Raw genomic sequence first — 21169 nt, 5'->3', positions numbered from 1 at the left:
TGTTTTTAGTGGCTTCCTTTCTATAAAAGTTTATTTATGTAACTCCTTAACCTTTGAGAAATTGTGAACACTTAGGTCAATCACTGGCATCCAACCAGGGTGGGCCCTGGGAAAATTGTATTACGAAAGCAAGGCTTATCTTGAGATCCTTTCCAACTACCCCTTTTCTCATATTTCTCTTCCAACTTCCATGGATTTGTCAGCCAGATGTTCCCAGGGGCCCTGGTACTGTTCAGCTTCTCTTTGCCTTACTCCAACTGCCTTACTCTGACTGTATTTTGGTCCCATATTCTTCAGAAAATCTCATTGGTAGATTCAGTTCTTCATTCTTTTTTTCTATGATACACTATCTGCTGTGCATATTCATTCCAATGTAGCATGTGGATGGGATTTTGAAAACAATATGCTCATAGTAAATCCCTAGGTTAATGTGATACCCCTTCCTGGAAATACTTACGCTTTATCAGTATTAATTTTTTTTTTAATGTAACTTCAGCTCTTTACAATTATGAAGAAGTTACGGGACTCTGAAGTCTGAGGTGCATAAAAGCAAATATAAAAGCTTTTAAAACTTTTAAGCTTAAATGTTTTAAACTTTAAAAGTTTTAAAAGTTTAAAAGCCAAAATACGATTTAAATAACATATTTCCAAGACATGCTCCAATCAACATATTATGTTTGATTATTTTTCTTTTATGTATTTATTTCCTTAATGTGTTACATGGTTTTTGAACATCTCCATAGTTTCCCTGTTTGGACCTATAGACATTGTCTCCCAAACCATATATTTTGTAGCTCTGTAGGACCATTTTACTTATGTGTTCTGATTGATGATTCCTGAAATGCTACATAATGAAAATTTAACATCTCCTCTGTGTTCCAATTTCTTGTTATTATAAATGGGAAACTTATTCTCACAAGACTCAAAGCTTGAATTCTTGACTGTGTGTTTCCCTTGGGTCTTCCCATTTACCTGATTTTTTAAAATGTTTCTCATCATTTTTCCATAACCACTTCCAGATGTCTATTTTATTCATCAGACCATCATCCTCCTGTCCCTCTAAACACCAGCCAACTTTATCTTATGTGGAGAAAACATATATAGTGACTTAACTCTTCAGATGCCACAACAAAAGTTGAATTCACCCAATAAAAGGGATGGGTTACTAAATGAGCAATAAATTTAGTATTTATTTATTTCCAAGAAATAGCCATATTAAAGTGGACTTATGTTGGAATTACTGTGTGCCAGGCACTAAAATAACCTCTTTAAAATTATAATCTTATTTGATCCCAACAATCATATGAAGCAGGTATTATAATCCTCATTTTATGGACTAAGAAATGAGGCACATACAGCTTAAGTAAACCCTAGGGTCTCATACAGCTGAAAAGTAAAGGAGCCAGGATTCTAACACAGGTGATATCTCCTATTCACCATATGATGTCTCCATATTGAGTATCTACCATGTGTAATTCTGTGCTACCTGCTAATGATTCACTATCCCACTTACCCACAGCAAATTTGACATATTTTAAAAGTATTATTTCACAAATCAAGCATACTTACAAGGAATATCCCTGTATCCAATCTCCAAAGCATGAAAATAATTCATAAATTCCCTAATTGGAATTTTAAAAGCTTCAAAGAGGCCCATGTCTTCAAAAAGTCTGTAAGATACCTGTTAAAAAAAAAAAAAAAAAAAAAAAGACAAAGCCTTATGAAACATGAAACATCTCTATCTGTGTGTCAGACATAAAGACAACAATGGTAAATATTGGTAACTGAAAACACTAAATGCCTTTTCAAAATCTGAAGGATGTCCTTTTAAATTGGTTAAAATGATAATTATCAAAAGGCAGGCTGTATATTGAAACTGAGGACTTACTTCCATTGTACATGTCTCTTTAAAAATCTTTTGAAATTAGACTTTTTCCTCTTAGTCACAGCCAAAAGGTGATGTATTGGAATGTTCACATTAAATCATTTCACTGTCCTAAAGTTGTACTATGGCAAAAATATACGCATATTTTCCATAACCAAAATTTCATAATTTTTGTTCTTGTAAACTCAAAAGAAAAAATCTCAAAAAGTTCTACTGAGCAAGTCATCTGAAGCTGCATTTGTTCAAAGTTTAATGTCTGGGAAATTGGGAAAGTAAACAGTGACTAATGAGGATCATATATCAATATATTACTCTGTTTTTAGAACATGATTGGAACAAAAGATACATTATTGAATTTTGCATGAATCTAATTGTTAATTATCCTTAATCTTTTTATTGTCTACTGGTATCCAGGACTCTTAGAAAACATTGTGTGGCAATTTTGGGGTCAAGTTGTTTTCTCCCATTCCCAGCTCACAGAACTTCAAGGGAGCGGTTGGTACCCGTAATGAAATTCTGTACACTGTCATTTGTGCTGTAAAACCGACTGTTATCATAACCACTTTTCTACTAGGTCCGAATCCTCATTTGGAGAACTTGAACATATAATAAGTCAAGGTGTTTTATGAAGATATGAGAAGCAATTGAAGGAATGTAAAAACCCTGGGCTTCTGATATGGATAAATCTACTTTGGAATCCTGGGTTGAATATTTACTAGATGACTTTAGAAGAGTAGCATATCCTCTTTTAAGCCTTAGTTTCTTCTTCTATAAAATACATATTTTAAAAAAACCCTGCACTAAATTTACTGTGAAGATTAAGTTTTTGAGAGTCTGTGAGATATACATCAAATATAAAATGAGATGAGATGTGTGTCTCTATACCAGGGAACATACTCCCTAGTAAAAAAAAAAAAAACTAAAATAAAATAAAGAGAGAAAATGCTTCTAGGTTCATTGCCACATCCTGTGGCCCTATTACAGGCTTATTTGCAGGAAAGATCACTCCCTCAAAGTTGCAGTTTGCCATGGGTTTCAGAAAGAAGATACACAGTCTTCCAGGTAAGGTATGAGGCTAAGGTGAATTGGACAGAGCAACTATCCTTAAATCTGTCGTTAAGATCAGCTAGTGTGAGACGTTGCTTAGCACTGAGAAGAAAGAAAGAGAAGAAGAACAGGACTCTCAACTCCTAGTAAAGTGCAAGGGCTGCCATTATATTCCTCAACATGGTGATGGACAGAATAGAGTCTAGCAGAGGCAAAATTGAATATTTTACAGACTTTGTAAGAATTTTTTGTCTCATATTCCATCAATAATGTTAGTGTACCCCCAGACTAGACAGCCATATGTGCTTGTAGAATCAAACACTAGAAGAAAGGCCTGCTATCTTTTCCCTTAAATCTTCACAGATTAGGATCCTCACCCCAAACGAAGTTCCACATTGAGACATGTGTTGAGTGGTCCAAAGACAGCTCATCTCTGATGCACTGCGTAGAAATCAGCATTTCAGTGATTTCTCTTCTATTGTTTTGCAGAGAAGTGTTAGTGGCTCCAATAAATCTGGGTTGGGTCCTGAATTCTTATCTAAGTCTGATATTCACAAGTTTGATGGTCCTTACTATCTCTGCTGTGATACTTACTCAAATTGATAAGAACACATCTAAAACATGTGAAGATAAGCTGATACACATTATCGCACCATCCTCTTTATTAATTAAGGGTGTGTATTTCAATGGGTATTCCGTAGTACAGCAAATCTATCATTTTGTTTTGTGGTTTGAAACATTTTCAAATTCTTAATTTCTACTTGTTTTCTTTCTTCTTCAGCAAAACGAATAATTATTTATGTGAAAAGCCATGAAAGTAGTCTAGCCTAAAGAAAACAATACTCAGAGGCTGGTTATGCAGCAACAGTATTATTCTATAACTCTATGTGATGTGTTTCTCAGAGCACTAAGAGGAAACACATTTTGGCACAATGTATTACCTTTGATAAGGTCTAAGTGCTGTAATATTCAAAAGTTTTTAAAAAGTCATTGAAAATAATTACAGACAATAAGTTAGTATCTCTAAACAGGCAGTTTTCTTCTTTTAGGGGCTTCAGTCAGATTTTCTTTTGCTTAATTCTATGAATTCTAGATCATTTGTCCCTTGTCTATGTATCTCTATCCCCGCCTACTTTGTCTTTAAAAATAAATCATATTTTAATTGTAGAATATGACATCCGACTCACTTGAAGTTCCAGTTTCTTCTGTTAACCCACCACCAAGGAATCTACAGTGTTCTAAAACTTCTTTTCTCCACACAACACCTATCCACAAGTGTCAAGAATTTACAGAGCTTTAAGCAACCAAGGAACTGTTTTTCCTGTATTTAAATTAGTGTGAATGAATGCATTTCTTACCTGACTAAGAATACGGCCACGTTTTCTTCCTATATTTTCCACTAAATCGAAAATCGGAAAATTCCAAGTATTTAGCTGCTCCATAATTGAGTCCAGGTTATCCATGACAAGAGGTTCGGGAGCAAGAATTGGTTTGTCCTGTAATGTTTAACGTTAAAATACTTAAACAGCATGCAGTTTTTCTACAGGCCAATTTGTGCTTTGTGAAATTCAGTAACAACTGTGGCTATCGGAAATAAATGACTTAAAACTCCAAGGTGAATAAGTGATTTTGCTTAAAAAAGTCAAGATGAATGAGACATTGACCCCAAAGTAAGAAGGAAAGGAACTAATGCTGTTTCAGATATAAATTTTGCACTATTAGGTGCTTGCCTATCACTGGTCCATATACACTCCAGCAAAAACATGGATGTTTCTTCTATAAGTTAGTATAACTACTTTGGGTCTACTGTAAGGTTCTTAAATAAAGTTTTAAAGACTTCAGAATATTCTGTAATTGCATGTAAATTTACGTCTCTTCATAGTTATGTAAATTTTTCAGAGATGAGGGTTCCCTCCTTAAATTAAGCTCTCAAAAGAAATCCATGAGTAGGAGGACTTGATCATTCCTACCATTATTATTAAGTTTATATTAATGCTTTAAAATGGACATAGGATTAATGTTGCCACATTTTTTAGGGATTTTAATTTATTTCATGTGATCGACTGTTTCTTGAGAAACATGCACTATGTAAAAGTAAAGGTTTTTTATAATTGGTCCCAAACGAGGATGTTATTAAAAGCACATTTGCCAAAAAAAAAAAAAAAAAAAGATAGATAATGAGGATAAGGAAACATATAAATTATTTTACCTGATGATCTATCCGACTTAGAAATACAAACAGTAAATACAGTAAAAGAAAAATGGTAATAGCAGCCATTGATGATCACTTGAGAGTCAACAGTTTTCTACCACTTGCCACCTCCCCACAATGAAGTTGACTCAAATGTATGCTTCCATTCTCCTTAAATGGATCTTTTCAAATACACAAAGTAAGTAATCATTAAAGGATATTTTAATAGGTGGCTAGTGCCAATATATGCCTGACAATATTATAAGAAAAACAAATATTGGTTTATGTTCTAAGTCAAGGAGGTACTAGAGAAAACCAGCAGATGCCCTAAGTCAATGAATATCTTCTTCCTTCCCTTCCTTCATCTTTCTTTTCTTTGTTTATAAAATATTGTTTTAAGGAATGAAATAATACATTTTCCTGTATATACTTTTTGATGGGGTTAAGAAATATCTGTAATCATTGTGTAACTGTAAATGCTTATGCTTTTAATCACCAGATAATAGAACCACTAAGAGACCAATAATGCTTGGAAAGAGAAAAAATATATTGATAAGTATGGGAAGGGCTGTAATACATGTGCAATCCAGATGAAATACACCTGTAATCTCATGTTTCAGAGATTAATTTCTTTCTTTCTTTCTTTTTTTTTTTTTTTTTTGAGATAGAGTGTCACTCTGTTGCCCCGGCTGGAGTACAGCGGCATGATTTCAGCTCACTGCAACCTCCGCCTCCTGGGTTCAAGTCATTATCCTGCCTCAGCCTCCCAAGCAGCTGGGATTACAGGTGCCTGCCACCATGCCTGGGAAATTTATTTATTTATTTACTTATTTTTTTTTTTTATTTTTTGAGACAGCATCTCCTTCTATTGCTTAGGCTGGAGTGCAATGGCACAATCTTGGTTCACTGCAACCTCCACCTCCCAGGTTCAAGCGATTCTACTGCCTCAGCCTCCTGAGTAGCTAGGATTACAGGCATGTACCACCACACCCAGCTAATTTCGGCATTTTTAGTAGAGACAGGATTTCACCATGTTGGTCAGGCTGGTCTTGAACTCCTGACCTCGTGATATGCCCACCTCGGCCTCCCAAAGTGCTGGGATTACAGGCATGAGCCACTGCAGCCGGCCATGCCTGGGTAATTTTTTTGTATTTTTATTACAGATGGGGATTCACCATGTTGGTCAGGCTGGTCTCGAACTCCTGACCCCACGATCTGCCTGCCTCGTTCTCCCAAAGTGTTGGGATTACAGGTGTTAGCCACCATGCCTGGTCTCAGAGATTCATTTCTAAGCCAATATCTGTAACAGAAGGTGATCTCTCAAGTAAATGAGTGAGTTAAGTGATGATATGGGACTACCAGAAACATCATGGTCTCAGGAGCATAGGTGCTGCAAGCCGATGCTTTCCTCAGAGGCTCTCTCAGGCACTCTGTTTCATCTTCATTCTGTACAATGTCACTGCTGTCACTGTTGTTATTGGTTTCATAATCAGAGGTAACTTGAGCAGTGTCATCTACAATTAAAAGAGAACAACTTATTACGAGATTTACAATAGGGAAAGGGGGCTCATTTAAGCAAATTTTGCTAAGATGCATATGGTCAATATACTATTTAGGGAAATAGGGCTTTCATGAGCTTATACTCCAAGAATATAGGATCATAGGGTGGAGAACATCACACATCTGTTAACAAAGTAAAACAGATGGAAATTATAATCTGTAATCTGCATGACATTCAATAATCCCTCAATAATATTTTTTAGATCAACAGTTCATACTTTTAACAAATCCTAGGATTTTATGTTTCTTTTTTCTCTATTTCTCTCCCTATACATTAAACCACTGAGTGACTATAACACTCTAGAATGGGCACGTGAGGTGGGAGAAATTGAATTGACATACCCAGGAGTAAAGCACTCTGTAGAGCACAGAGTGATGGCATATGCTTGGGAGCATGGGAAATCCTATGTATCCAATCCCATTTCTTAGAATCCTGTGGCTTCATTCCTTATCTGCCCTTTTTCACTGTCGCCATTTCAGTCAGCAGGAAACCGTGCTAACTAAAAGACCAATCGGTAAATACCCGGAGTCTGACGTCTATGCTCTCTGAGCTCCTATGACATTTCTCATAGCTGAGTAAGGTGCCTGAAGGAAGTTTATTGAGTATTTGCTATGTTTTGGGAACCACTTAAAGTACTTCCAATGTCAGAAGTAGCAAGATAAAATAGTATTTCTATATAGTTCTATATATTATATACAATGGCCTCTTGTGTTTTAGAAATATACACATGTAGAAATGTATAAAAACATTTTGGAAAGCTTTGCACCCAAACTTTACCAATGATTAACTCCAGTGAGTAGGGGTACAGATGATTTTAATTTTCTCCCTTGTCTTTTTAAATCTGCAATTTAAAAAATCAGGCCAGGCGCAGTGGCTCATGCCTGCAATCCTAGCACTTCAAGAGGCTGAGGCGAGAGGATCACTTGAGGCCAGGAGTTTGAGACCAACCTGGCCAACATCATGAGACCACGTCTCCCGGCACCCCCCAAAAAATCAGAAATGTAGGTCACCGTTTTGATCAGGAAAACAAAAATAAGGCAATTTCCACTTTGGGAAACAGAATCCAAAACAATGAATTACCTGTTCTACTTGGTGTCCGAGTGGCTACCCCACTTCTCTCCAGGGGCTTGTCAGAGGGATTCCCTTGGGAATATGGTCTGCCACAGCTAAAAAACATTGGAAAAGTCATAGGCACATACCATCTACATCTACATTAAGATAAACAACAATAATCAAATATTTCTACCTTCTGCTTATTTGTTTTGTGAAAATATTCATTTTGTTTGATACATAAATGCTGATATGCAGTGTACTACTTTCTTTTTTGTGAGACAGTAGTCACTACAAAGGATTAGAAAGTTCATTTGACTCTCAGTCTCCTCCTCCTTTACCTAGATCATATTTGAGGTGAAAGTGATGGTAAAATTTTGTTAGATTATTTAGAGAATACTGGTATAGGCTGCGACTTACTTATAGTGGCCATTTTGCAGGTGTTGATCTATATTTGGACAAGGGTTATCTGCCACAATAAATACCTCTGTGCTTGCTTAAAAGCCTCAATATGGGCCAGGCTGCTTAAAGGCTCATTATGGGCTCACGCTTGTAATCCCAGCACTTTGGGAGACCAAGGCAGTTGGACCACCTGAGGTCAGGAGTTCAAGACCAGCCTGACCAACATGGTGAAATCCTGTCTCTACTAAAAGTACAAAATTTGCCAGGTGGGGTGGTGGACGCAGTAATCCCAGCTACTCAGGGAGGCTGAGGCAGGAGAATCACTTGAACCTGGGAGATGGAGGCTACAGTGAGTGGAGATTGCACCAACTGCACTCCAGACTGGGTGACAGAGTGAGACTCCATCTCAAAAAAAAAAATAAAAAATAAAAAAAAAGAACCTCATTGTTAGATTTATTTATTTGGGTTATGATATTTTCATGTCTAAACAGACCTTTAAGACAGGATAGGTTGAAACAGAATGATAGTATATGAATTTTACGTTTTGCTACAAAATAAAAAATTGACTTCTTTTTATCAGATTGATCAGTTACTTGTTAAGGCCCTAGGGAAATGAACAAAAGACGGGTGCATTTTGATGACCAGTGAATGTATGACTGACTACAGAGGATGCTGGTTGAGAGAAACAGGCCCCAGAGGTACTATAAACCACCAAGAGAAACAAAGTTAAGAGAGGTAAGCAATGTGCTCTACCAGACGGTGTTGGAGGAATGAAGTTTGACTGTTTCAAAAATTAAACAGTAACCCCACAAATGGCCTGGCTCAGGCCATAAACCGGCTCTTCCCTCTTCTATCTTGTTTAGAGACTTCATGATTAGATTTTGATTCTGCATTTCGCTGCTGGGTTCTTTCTTTCTGACTAATATTACAAAGGGTCTCAGAGGATTTATTTGTTTGTTATTTAACCACAGACTACCCACTCTAAAATGAAAAAAGTAGTGATAGCTTATTGTTTAATATCTTAAATAACTCATCATTTTTTTTCCCTGAATTGTGCTCGTGTGTGCGCTAAGAGAAGAGCATTTTCCAGGAAGACCTCATCTGCATACTAAGTAACTTTACTTTTCAACCCTTGAGTGTAAATAGAAAAACATTACCTGTAAAATATTTCTAATTATTAAATCTGTCAGTCTGGGTTAGAGAACAAAAAGAAAATGATAGGACAAAAAGGAAAAAGAAAGGAGATGGAATTGGTAGGCTTACATTCTTAGACGAAGCTCAGAAGAAGTTGAGTTTATTAGCCTGAAAATTTTTCATTGCAAAGTAATACCTAAAAGGACCATTTAAATTAGTACTTCCAATATGCCAGCTCTCATGCCAGAAAAATAGCTTGTTGCATAGACATTACAGCAGCCAAGAGACTGGGATTCAACGCCAAACTCTTCAAGTTCAGCAGGGGAAACCACAACAATTAGTCGTGTGTTTCTGGAGCTCTCTGTGCCTACATGGGTGGCTGCCTTTAAGGCAATAATAAAACCGGGTTTGAATTACAGATTTATAAAGCCCAAACAAATAAAACACACACTACTGGATTTATAAACATTACTGAACAAGTAGACAGTGAAATCCTCTTGTTTTTCTCTGAAACCTTTTATAAAAATCCCATTGCATTCTTCCTGCTAAGAACACAAAAACAAACAAACAACAACAAAAAAAACCACAAAAAACTACACTATGATGAAAAAAGCTATGTGAGTGGTAGAGCTTTTCTGAACATCTCTCTCCTTTCTTTAGGGGACTTATTTTCCCAAAGTCCGGAACCCACAGTGGGAGACTCTCCCTAAAAATGCTGAACCCAGATGTCCTTGATGAAGATTACTCCACTGGGCTTCATCTTGGCTCAGGGTGCATACAATAAAACAATGTTTCTTAATTGTGTTCTGCCAAACATTAGATCCGTGAGCAATTCTTGGGTGTTAACCCAAATAAATTGGTTCTGTGGTCAAATAAATTCAAAAAACACTAAATGAAACAACAAAAATAAATAAAGAGGGATTCTTTTAACAGAGCTTCTCAGAACTTTTAATAAAGCCATGTGTGTTGTGAATTTCTAACAGGGAAGTATGATATATCTTCTGAATATTTTACTACAGAACTTGCTTTTTTGTGGAAAAGAGATGAGATTAATATCCCGCAGAAATTATTTTATTAAAAAAACTCATAGAAGGCAGCAGAATAACTTTTGCATAGTAGAATAACTTTGGCTCTGGGCGAACAAATGAAAATAATTTCTCATTTAAAAAAGAAATGTCAGTAAAGAGAAAGGAGGTAAAAATAAAAATTATAAAGAACATTCATTTAATTACAGAGCTTATGAGTAAAAATATGAAAATGAAAATTATAAGGCTTAATATAAGTTGCTATTTCTTAAATCTGAATATATTGAAAAAAGCTGAGTCTGTGAAGTAATATTTGATACTAGAAAACCAACATGTTACTCATTTATTCAAACAGTTATCCTCATCAACCTCAGAAATGAAATACTATTTTATTCAAGGTACTCTCATAGTTAAAAACACTCAACTGTTTTTCTACTTAAAAAAATACCATAATGCTTTAAGATAAATTATTCAAACTATTAGTGAAGAACAATAAAAATACATTAACCAGTAAGAAGAGATAATTATTTCTTGTGACAACCTTGGCAAAATAATTACTCTAACCATGCTAGACCATTTTTTTCTTAACCTCTGTGATAGATAACGCTTTGTAATTTTGTTTCAACATGATAGAATAGCACATACAATTGCTTAAATTGCATTCAGAAAACTATTTGAGTCCAACCATCCTGTGCGATGTATTATTCACACATTTTTAAACTGTAAAAATGGGAAATGCAAACTGACAATTAAATATGGCTAATATCAATGTAACAAGTTCCCTGGAGAACAAGTACAAACATTCCAACAAAATGAAGCATTACAACAGAATACTTGATATCATTTTTTAGTTATAAATTTTCTATATTCACCATCAGGAAACAGGCAACACATACAGCTAACGATTTTGTATCCTCTCTAAAGATTAGCTGTATGAACTGCATGGATTCTAAACTTTGTTAATAGAAAACTACTAAAACATAAGTTTTTATTGTAGTCTATTCAACACAAATCACATTATCCTATACTTGGTTGTCAACTACTTTGGCAAACCAACCCCAAGCTGCGTGGGCTGGTGGTAGGTATTTCTAGGGGAAAACCATCATCAAGTTTATTATTAAACTTCAGTTCATAAAAAATCCTTACCTGCTACATATAACAGGTGGAGTCAGGATTTGAGGGGATAGGTCAGGGGCACTCTGAGTGTAAGTTAAGGCCCTGTGAGAACCTAGACTTTGTTTGACAGTTGTGTCAGCAGATTCTGGAAACTGCACTGCAGAAATTTTGCTGACCAGGCTGCTGGCAGGAGTCCCTTGGAGAGGTGAGGAGCAGGGCGATGAAAGAGGTGAAATTTTAGCGAGGGCACCTGAGAAAGAATGAGAGTTAAGTAACTAAACAAATGTCTTTAAGATGCAAAATTGCAACTGTTGAACTTCACCTGGACTCTTACAAACTCAGTAACAACCACGTGCCTGCTCAGGTCACGGGGCTGGCCTCCTCCACATACCAACATCTGAAGCCAGTGCGGTTGGGGTGTCTCCACAGCATTCAATGGGAGGAATGAATCATCATAAAAAAATAGTGGCAACGTTGGCACGTACAGTCAAAGCCTTGGTGTCCTGGAGTAACTTCAGGACAGGATATTATTTTCTCCTCCCATTTTTGTTTCTTCTTGTCATTCTGACATGGAAATAATAGTTAAAATTTTCTCATATGTTGATTTTCTCTTAGGTTGTGAAGGTTTTAGCAGGAACAGGATCTGCTATTGTTTTAAACATTAACCAGTATCTGGGGCAGAGTTCAGCAGGCATCAGATGCTTAAAATATGTAAATAAAGAAGATGCATTACTGAGAGGAAATTAACCTTCTTAACAACTCGCAGTTTCAGTGAAATAAGACCTTTTGGTGTGAAAGATTGCTTTGATCGAAATAATTTTTGAAGAAAACATTTTAAAATGTAATATAATCCATTTCAGATCAAACAATAGACCTAAAGCTTCCATTTCAAGTGTGGGTATTTGTGCCAAACTGTCTGTATTTACTCTAGATTGTAAGAGTTTTACAGGACACTGGCTTAGATTTCAAAGTGTGGCTGTTGGAAGACAAGGAAGGTATCTTTTGAAGTTACTCTCTCCCAAACACAGAGAAGGCAGCCTGCAATTAAAATGGAAAAAAGGAGAGAAATAACTTCTGGCCAAAAACCTGCTTACTGGTTTTCATGATTTTATGGCTGAACAATGTACTGTAGGGCAAATGAAATAACATTATTAAAAGTCGTTCTCTATTTCTCACCACTTAGGAAAATTTACAGCCATCCACCTTCACATCATCAAATTATGTGTGCGGTTAGCTGGCAGTTGGCTTACAGCAAAGTTTGTTTCCAGGATGTAGCTTCCTCAAAAGTTTGATTTGTCACACCAAAGGTTTTCTGGTCCACTGAAAAGAATATTAAGTTTGTTGAGGGAGAGTGTGTGTGTGTGTGTGTGTGTGTGTGTGTGTGTATAATTTTCTTTTTAATTTCTTGTTGGCACTGTGATTTATTTTTGTTGTTGTTGTTGTTAAAGATGAGAAATCTCACTCCCCCCTTGCTTCAGTGTGAAGAGCAGCACTGCCTTCTAGTTCTTTCTCAACCTATCTATTGTTAATTCCTAACCAGCAGCTCAACCCCCTCACAGCCTTTATACTAAGCAAACAAAACCACTTAGACCCAGAGAGTGTAAAAAACCCTCCCAAGGTCACAGTACTAGTACGTGGAAGAATATAGAGCAAACCCAGCTATTCTTAGTAAAACGAGGCTTATAAGCCAGTACCTCTATCAGAGACTATCCAAGGGGGAAGTAAAATCAATGGCCTATTAGGCAGCATTTGCATTGCTCCTTATGTAATGCCTAATGGTTTTTATTTGGGTTTCTACTTCTATTAAAAAGACTCAGTTATTTTTCCAAAGATAACGACAAGCCTTCACATTACATAGTATCCTGAGCCAAAAACAAATCAAAACAAAAAATTAAGTTCACAAAGGTTTTAACTCAGAATTTCCCAGCCAATGTATGATTGTGTGCAGCAAGTGGGTTCCAAGTTTGCTGTGAATTATTTACTGGTTGAAAATATTTTTAAAAAAAGAAATATTTTATTTGGAAACTCTAGAATAAACTCAATTTTTAATATTATCTCCAATAGCTTATAATTAGTTTTTCTCATTATAATTTTATAAAATAAAGGAAACCTAGTTTTAAAACTCAAAATCCCTTCTCATTTCTCCAATGCTATGGTATTCACAAATACTATTACACATAGATGGGTGCCGTGATGTAAAGGTTAAAAAGGGTTGGTCTAATTTTGACCACTTTTTGGATTTAGACTGTAACTCCAGATAATCTTAGAAAGGTACCATAGCCGTTAAGGAGCTGAATCCTAGTAAGATGTGGTAGAAAGTTTAGCAAGGTATCTGTACTGAGTATCTCAAGGATTGATTCATCCAACAAGTATTTATTGTGAGTCTTGCTCCATGGATGGAGTAGGGTACAAAATAAAATCCCTGCTCTTAATGGAGCTCCCACCTTTTTAGGGGAGACAGAAACTAAAACAATAAAGTCAATAAAAAAGAAAAGTTAACTTAAATTCAAATAAGAGGAAGAAAACAATGCACAGGGTAGAAGGCAGGGAAGAACATAAATGCTCTTTAGATAGGATGGACTGGGAAGGCCTTCCTGGCTGGGAAGGGGTGGGGGTGGGTAAAATTTGAAGAGAGGCCTCATGAAATACAGAAGACATTTAGAGAGAAGTAGCTGGGGAAAGCATGTTCAGGAAAGAGGGACATACCTGGGGGATGTCAGAGGAGCAGTCAGGAGGTCAGTGGTTGGCAGCTTAGCAAAAAGGAAAAAGAGGGGCAGGGAACGTGGTCAGAGAGGTTGCTGGGCAAGTCTGGATAGGGTTGGGTAGGGCCAGGGCAAAGTTTTATTAGGTTGGTGCAAAAGTAATTGTGGTTTTTGCAATGAAAAGTAATTGCAAAAACAGCAATTAAAAGTAATTGCTGTGTCATAAGAAAAAGAGATTCCTGATAGACACTGTGTTAGGCAATTCCTTAGTTGTTCTCGTAGTAAACTGTGAGTTTTGGGACAGTTTTCTACACAATTTTTTTTTTTTAACAGAACAATAGTTCAAAGCCCATGAGAACATTGTCCATTTCTGTCTTGACACCCTGTTTTTTCTGAAGGCAATTTATGAGAAGAGTGATTTTTTTCATTGCTAAGTTTTAGTAGCTGCCAGCTGATTGCTTCAGATACATGCAATTCACTCTCAAACACAAATTTTAAAATTCACACAACCATTAGAGTTCTTGGAACTCACAGATTAACTAAATTTCAACAAACAAGCAGATTTTAAGACATCAAATTTACTGCCTGGGATGAAATTTAAAATAAACCTGTAATAGAGAAGCTCTGCTTCTGTAGTATTAGTCTACATATTTTGAACACTTTTAAAAGCATAACTCGGCTAGGCGTGGTGGCTCATGCCTGTAATCCCAGCACTTTGGGAGACCGAGGAGGGGGGATCACCTGGGATCAGGAGTTCGAGACCAGCCTGGTCAACATGATGATACCCCATCTCTACTAAAAATACAAAAATTAGCCTGATATGGTGGCGCATGGCTGTAATCTCAGCTACTCTGGAGGCTGAGGCAGGAGAATCACTTGAACCCGGGAGGTGGAGGTTGCAGTGAGCTGAGATCACGCCACAGCTGCACTTCAGCCTGGGCGACAGAGCAAGAATCCGTCTCACAAAATTTAAAAAAAAAAAAAAAGGGTAACTCTCGGCAACACTCATGAGAAGCAGGGATATTTCTATTCTGCAGGTGAGAAGCTAAAGTTATAAAAGCGTAAGTTCTCTTTTTTTCCCAAAGCCAAACTACTATTTTTCCCAGTGTGCATTATCATAGTTTACTTGAAGTTTAAAAACAGAAAGAATTAGGATGTACATGCATGTTTTGAAGACCGTATCGGTCTTCAAAAAGATAGGGAGATAAATGCAGATAATAACCAAATTTTCTTTATAGAAAGGATAAACTATAAATAAATGATTTCAGATACAGGAAGAGGACAATCTAAGGAACTGGGAGGAATAACCTTTGGAAGTCTTCAAAAACAAATTTTCTAAAATGCTTTCAATGTAATCATGTCTAAAGTTAGAGGGATGACTGTTAGAACCTTTGAAAATCTCATCTAATTTTACATCGCACACTCACACATTTACACACTCACACATGACTGAAGAGATTCAGATAAACATGCATTCTCTCAAATATATTAATGTTTATCTTCACTTTATATTTGAGTAATTTTAGCAGATTCCAGGAAGAAGACATAGCTCATGAAACATAAATTTTTGAATGATTCAAACTGTCCTAATGTGAAATACTTAAAATCAAAACACTTAAAAACAAAAAATTAAAAATATAATTTTAAAAATAAAGTCTAAAATGCCAACTCCTTTGAGTAATTCGGCCTTTAATTCCTTGTTCCTGAGAGCATGAGAAAATGTGTGTCAGGACACAAGGAATTTTGGGCAATCAAAGAGAGAAAATAAACAATACTGCAGGGGAATTATTTAAGTGAATCCATCTGTTTTGTGCTATAAAACTCTCTCAGTTTAATTTTAATGGAACAAAAAAGGAACCAGCTTGTCTGATAAAGACATCTTTTTTTTCCATGCTTAGATGAAAATGGACAGCCTGAATACTTTTTCCAAAGCAGAAATTGCATCTAAAGAGAATGCCAAAGAAAAAGAATCAGAATACCGTAATTAAAGTTCTCTATATTTTCAAATTTTGTATAAGAAAAACAGTCTAGATTATAGGTGTAGAGATATCTGTTATCACTGCAATCGGCAGCCAAACTTACAAGAATCCGGGAAAGGACTACTGCAAATACAGTAACTATAAATTCAAGGAATTTTTAAAGCAGAATGGTATCATGGTAGCTCCATAATGTCAGTGACTCATACTAGAGGAGCAAAATTGAAAATACAAATTATATTTGAATCTCCTGCTTTTAAGCTTCAATTAAAGGAGTCCTATGTGATTTCATTCATTTATTTTATATTAGTAACTGCATAATAATTTGTGTTTCAGTTATTTAAAATTAACATTGATTGACTGAACTAAAGGACACTCTGTTTACTTGATTTGCGCAAAGGACAGATTTCATTAGCCCTCTCTGGAAACAGGGTATTTATCTTTCTGTATGTCTCTTCTTACTTCATACTCGCTTTCTCTCCACCTCATTGCCTATTGCTCTTACGTGTTTCCTCAGACTCTCTTCACATTTCATTTGATTCCATTTGCTTACACTCTTTGCCACGAGGGGGCTCTTCCCAGCTTCTTTCCATGGAGTTTATGGAAAACCAGGATGCATCACAGTCAACTGCATCAAACATGTCACAACTACTTAGCTCCATCAACAACCCAAACAGGGAAGCAAGGATTTTAAAGCAGAAGGGCCTATCTGATTAGGATAGAGTTGTAATCTCTTTTCGGCTCTCTGATTCTTGATAGATGTTTTTGTCTCTTTTGGCAGACCTTTAGGAATTTAATCAGTTAGATTCAGCATGCCTGGGATACAGGTTATTTTATAAACTTTTAGCTGTGCTGTGACAGCTGTCTAAAGATGCCACAATGCAAAATCCACTCCAAAATGATCATGATGGAAATGTCTTATGCACTTGATGGCAAGAATGGAAGGGCACTCTTGCTATGGCTGTGGCTCTCATTCCTACCACCGGCCCATGTGGTATCTTATGTGAACATTCCTTTCCTTTTACACTTTGCTCTTTCTTCTAAAGTGCAGTCATACCAACTGGGGATCAGGACACAGGAATATGAGGCTGTTGCATCATTTGCTCTGTTATTTCCAGTGTCTGCCTAATCATAACTTTCAGCTTCTTGATCTTATCATGTTGGTTATTCAATAATTTTTATGTTATTACTAAACCAAAGAAACAGGGAGAGAAAACCAAATCCTTCTATCGTCTTACACCTACCCAAAGTCAGAACCAAAAAAAATCCTAACCTTAAATTATGACAATTTGTCATCCTCATTTGTTTCTAGTATGAAGTCATTAGGACAAAAGAAAGTATTCGGATTCATTGTATGACCTAGAGAAAGCAAATTACTTAACCTTCTTGTTCCTCAGTTTTCTCATGTGAACCCCCTTTCTGAGCTACTCATAGATTTAGAACACTTAAATTTATATTTCATCTCTTGAATTACATATTATTACTGTCTGAAATTTTAGTTCTGTCCTTAAAAAATCTTATAAAAACTATTCACAAATCTGGAAATACTATTATTTATGAATTTAATGTTTGTTTGGATTGACTCATGGTTTTCAGATTTGTTTAACATTTTTATTAGATCCCAAACTTTCTCTTCTTCCGCTTCTTTCTAGAATATATCCATCATAAATTCCTTTAGTAAAGATTTGGCAGATCGTAAAGTTTTGACTTCTTTCAAATTGTCTTTAGTTCGCTCCTATTCTTGTAAGATGAAACTGCCAGGCACAAAACTTTAGGTTATCATATTGTTTCAAAGCTTTGAAGAAAATATTCTACTGTGTTCTGACTCCTAGTATTTCTGACAGTTCTGCTCTCAGCCTGACCGCCTTTCCTGAAAAGGAAATTTGTCTTTTCTCTGGTAGACTTTAGGATTTTTGTGTGTGTGTATCTTTGGTGTTATGTAGTTTCACTATTTTGTATCTACGTGTGAGTTTCTTTCCATTTACTAGGCTTCTCCTGAGTATTTTTTGTCTTCTATTTGCTACTAAAACTCTGATTACACATATCATGTATATTAGACTCTCTAATTTTTCTGTATCTCCTAAAATCTATTATATTCTCCAATTTTTCATCTGTATTGCTTTCTGGATAACTTCTTCAGATCATTCTCTACCCAGTTTACTAATTCAGTAGTCTACTATGCTATTTAATATTTCCTTGACTACATTTCCAAAAGTTATATTTAGCTGCTCTGCAGTTACGTCTTTTCTCATTGCTATTATTTTTCCTTAAATATGTAAATTTTTGAATTAAATTTTAATTTAAATATTTTCATCCTTTTACAGATCTAGAAAGTTGTATTTTTGTTTCTGTTAACTCAAACTCATGGTGTTTCTTTGTGCAATTAGTGATCCTGGTTGTAAGCTCTATGTTTGAATCTGATCTGATAAAATCTCATGGCCCTTAACTGGTGATGCTTCCCTTCCAAAAGTATCTGTATATATTTTTGTAGGGAGCCAAGGGGCCTTACATACCTAAAACCACTTTAGCGCTCCTTTAAGACTCTTGGGTTTAATGTGGAATTCTCAAATGCAGTTTCTCCACCTTGTTGGAGTCCCAGATGATTCTTCTTAGTACTGAGCTCATCCGCATTTGTCTTCAGGAATATCTCAATTTAAAAGTATTTGCCTACCTTATCCTACATTGCCTGGCCCTGGTGAAAGCTCAATTTTATTAGCAGGTCATTAATAACTTCTAAGTGGCAAAATTTAATGAACATTTCTAAAGAGCAGAGAGGACCAGATTAGTTGTTGGAAAAGTAGATTAGCTTAATGATCTCTTTTACTGATGTAATTCCAATAAAATGATACAAAAAAGTTATCGAGGCAGAGCACACAATGCTGAGGGACTAGATTCCCATAAAGAGCAGAACCTCAGAAAGGTGAGCCCAAATCTTGTAAACTGTTCTTCCCTTCATAGCACGATTTACTGACTATTGGCATGGAGTAAGAAGTGAAGGATCCAGACAGAGGGGTGCAGCTATTCGGGAGGCAAGCCAGCAGAGCTTTTAGCAATGTCATGAGGCTGATGACATAAAAATTGGAGTTTGGGGTTGCCATGGCAGCCAGAACTTGAATGTTTCATATCTCAGTGGGAAGTGGGCAGTTTTCCTTTTAACCATTTGATGAACTCTTAAACTGCTAAAGGCAGTAGATTAAGAAACTAAGGAAGTTACTGAAAATCTCATTGATATTTTCTGTAATACTGAGAAGTGAAACCGTGATTCCAAAAAGGAAAGCTCAGAGGAAACATCCCAGATTCTTAATTGGGCTTCTAGGGGAAAGGCAATTCAGAGACAGAATCTCACAAAAACTCCTATTACAGGTTTGGGTGAGCAAGAACCCTGAACAAATGAGGTCGTCTTCCCCAATATCATTTCATGTTCCTATCTAAAGCTTTATTATTCTTAATTTTGATATCTCAATTCCTTATCAGAGTTCATGTGTAGTAAATGAAACACTGCCTTGAAGTCATATATCATACTCCTGAAAAACAATTTTAATAGACACTAAAAAATTGGAATTTCTATCATGAGATGATGCTACCAGAGATGATCCTTGATGGTAAAAGTGATTTCCTGTGCATCTAATTAGTTCAAGATAGGAAATCTGATACAACAACTTTGAAGGAATCTGTATCACATAAGGTAGAAATTTAAATAATTGGTTATTGAGGCTTTAAAAAAAATAACTAATTGGTTATTAGAACAGACAAACCAAACATAACTGAATACAGGGCACCCTCAGAATATTTCAACACTTAAGGTCTGGTTTGCTCTATGACTCCACACTTACAGTATGAACCCTTCTCCAGTTAAGTTACTTACCTGGTCGACTTTGCTTTTTAGCCTTTACATGGTTAGCTGCAGAAATAGCATAGGATGAAGTAAAGGATCTGCTTTTGGTGAGGGTCATCATCACTGGATTATTCCAAGAATCAGGACTAACAGCACCGACAAGAGAGAATTAAAAGAAAATAAAAGAAATTATTCGTCAGTTATTGGGCCAGTCTTGCCAGAACCCAACCATCATTTCTGTAATAGATTTTCCAATCTGAGTATTGGTTCAGGTTCAGTGACAGAACCACTGTACTTCTCAGTGATGAAACAGATTATGTAAAAATAATCTCTGTTGCAGGGATATAGCAGTTACTCATCAACCATACTGGGTTAACAAAGAGGAAAGATAACCTCTTATTATCCAATTAATAAAAATTAAACACCTTCTCACTGTACTCTAAAATTGCATTCCTCACAGATTTTCTAAAAGAGGCTTGCAGATTAACTGGTTAAGATGCAGGTGAATTTACGTAAGCTGTAAATGTCATAATGCTTACTCCAGTACTCTATTATTTTTGGTGGATTTGTATTCAAAAACTGAATGACCATGAAATCATTCAAAAATAATTTTTTTTTGCATTATTTCCTTGTGACGGAAATGATTAGCAGCAGGCCTTTAGCTTATGATTTCTCTTTACTGGTGATAACCTAGAAAAAAAGTGATTATCTAGTCAAATTCCCTTGTAAAAAGGGAATTTGTAAAAAGGGACATGCCAACAATGGAGCTGATGCTAACCATACTGATGATATGTACTAGGTGAAAGGTAATGCAGAATCTTCATCTAGCAAATGCTTTTACCAGGATGTACTTGGTCTGCCTAGGTTGCTTATTGTAAATAAATGTGGAATTAATAGATTCATGGAAAACTGAGCTAGAGAATGTTATGTAAGTCATGCAATTCATGGGCTATACATTTTGGAGGGTATTCCAAGATAAAATTTCTCTGTATGTGTTGCTCAAAATTTATACACGTTGAATCTGAAATAGACTCCATCCTAACTTGGGAGAGAAGGGAATTTCGAAAGTCGTGTTGGCAATCTTGGACTGCTCCAAGGGAAAAGTGCTTGGTCTATGTTTGCTAACACCTGTGTCCTTTCAAGCACTAGTAAATTTGGTACTGGGTACAATCTATAATTTATATAAATATAATTTGACAATTTGATCTTTTGCCAATCTTAGATTGGCAATGTAACCAAGATGTG

The 21169-nt window shown here is 36.0% G+C and overlaps 1 protein-coding gene across 2 annotated transcripts in view; it reads right to left on the bottom strand.

The window, feature by feature from the left end:
- PDE3A (phosphodiesterase 3A) overlaps window positions 1–21169 on the bottom strand; it is a 314907-nt gene that overhangs the window by 34831 nt on the left and 258907 nt on the right. For both annotated transcript variants that reach the window (XM_050747593.1, XM_050747594.1), the window contains exons 5-10: window positions 19955–20070; window positions 11442–11661; window positions 7765–7850; window positions 6483–6637; window positions 4291–4428; window positions 1570–1681 (exon numbers count right to left, since the gene is read on the bottom strand). In XM_050747593.1, coding sequence (XP_050603550.1) covers window positions 1570–1681; window positions 4291–4428; window positions 6483–6637; window positions 7765–7850; window positions 11442–11661; window positions 19955–20070 — 827 coding nt within the window. The remainder of the gene's footprint in view (window positions 1–1569; window positions 1682–4290; window positions 4429–6482; window positions 6638–7764; window positions 7851–11441; window positions 11662–19954; window positions 20071–21169) is intronic.

Source organism: Macaca thibetana, chromosome 11 (assembly GCF_024542745.1).
Source record: "Macaca thibetana thibetana isolate TM-01 chromosome 11, ASM2454274v1, whole genome shotgun sequence".
In the NCBI taxonomy this organism is placed as follows: Eukaryota; Metazoa; Chordata; class Mammalia; order Primates; family Cercopithecidae; genus Macaca; species Macaca thibetana.
The sequence above is the reverse complement of the archived record's forward strand: the minus strand, read 5'-3'. Positions and strand labels throughout refer to the sequence as shown.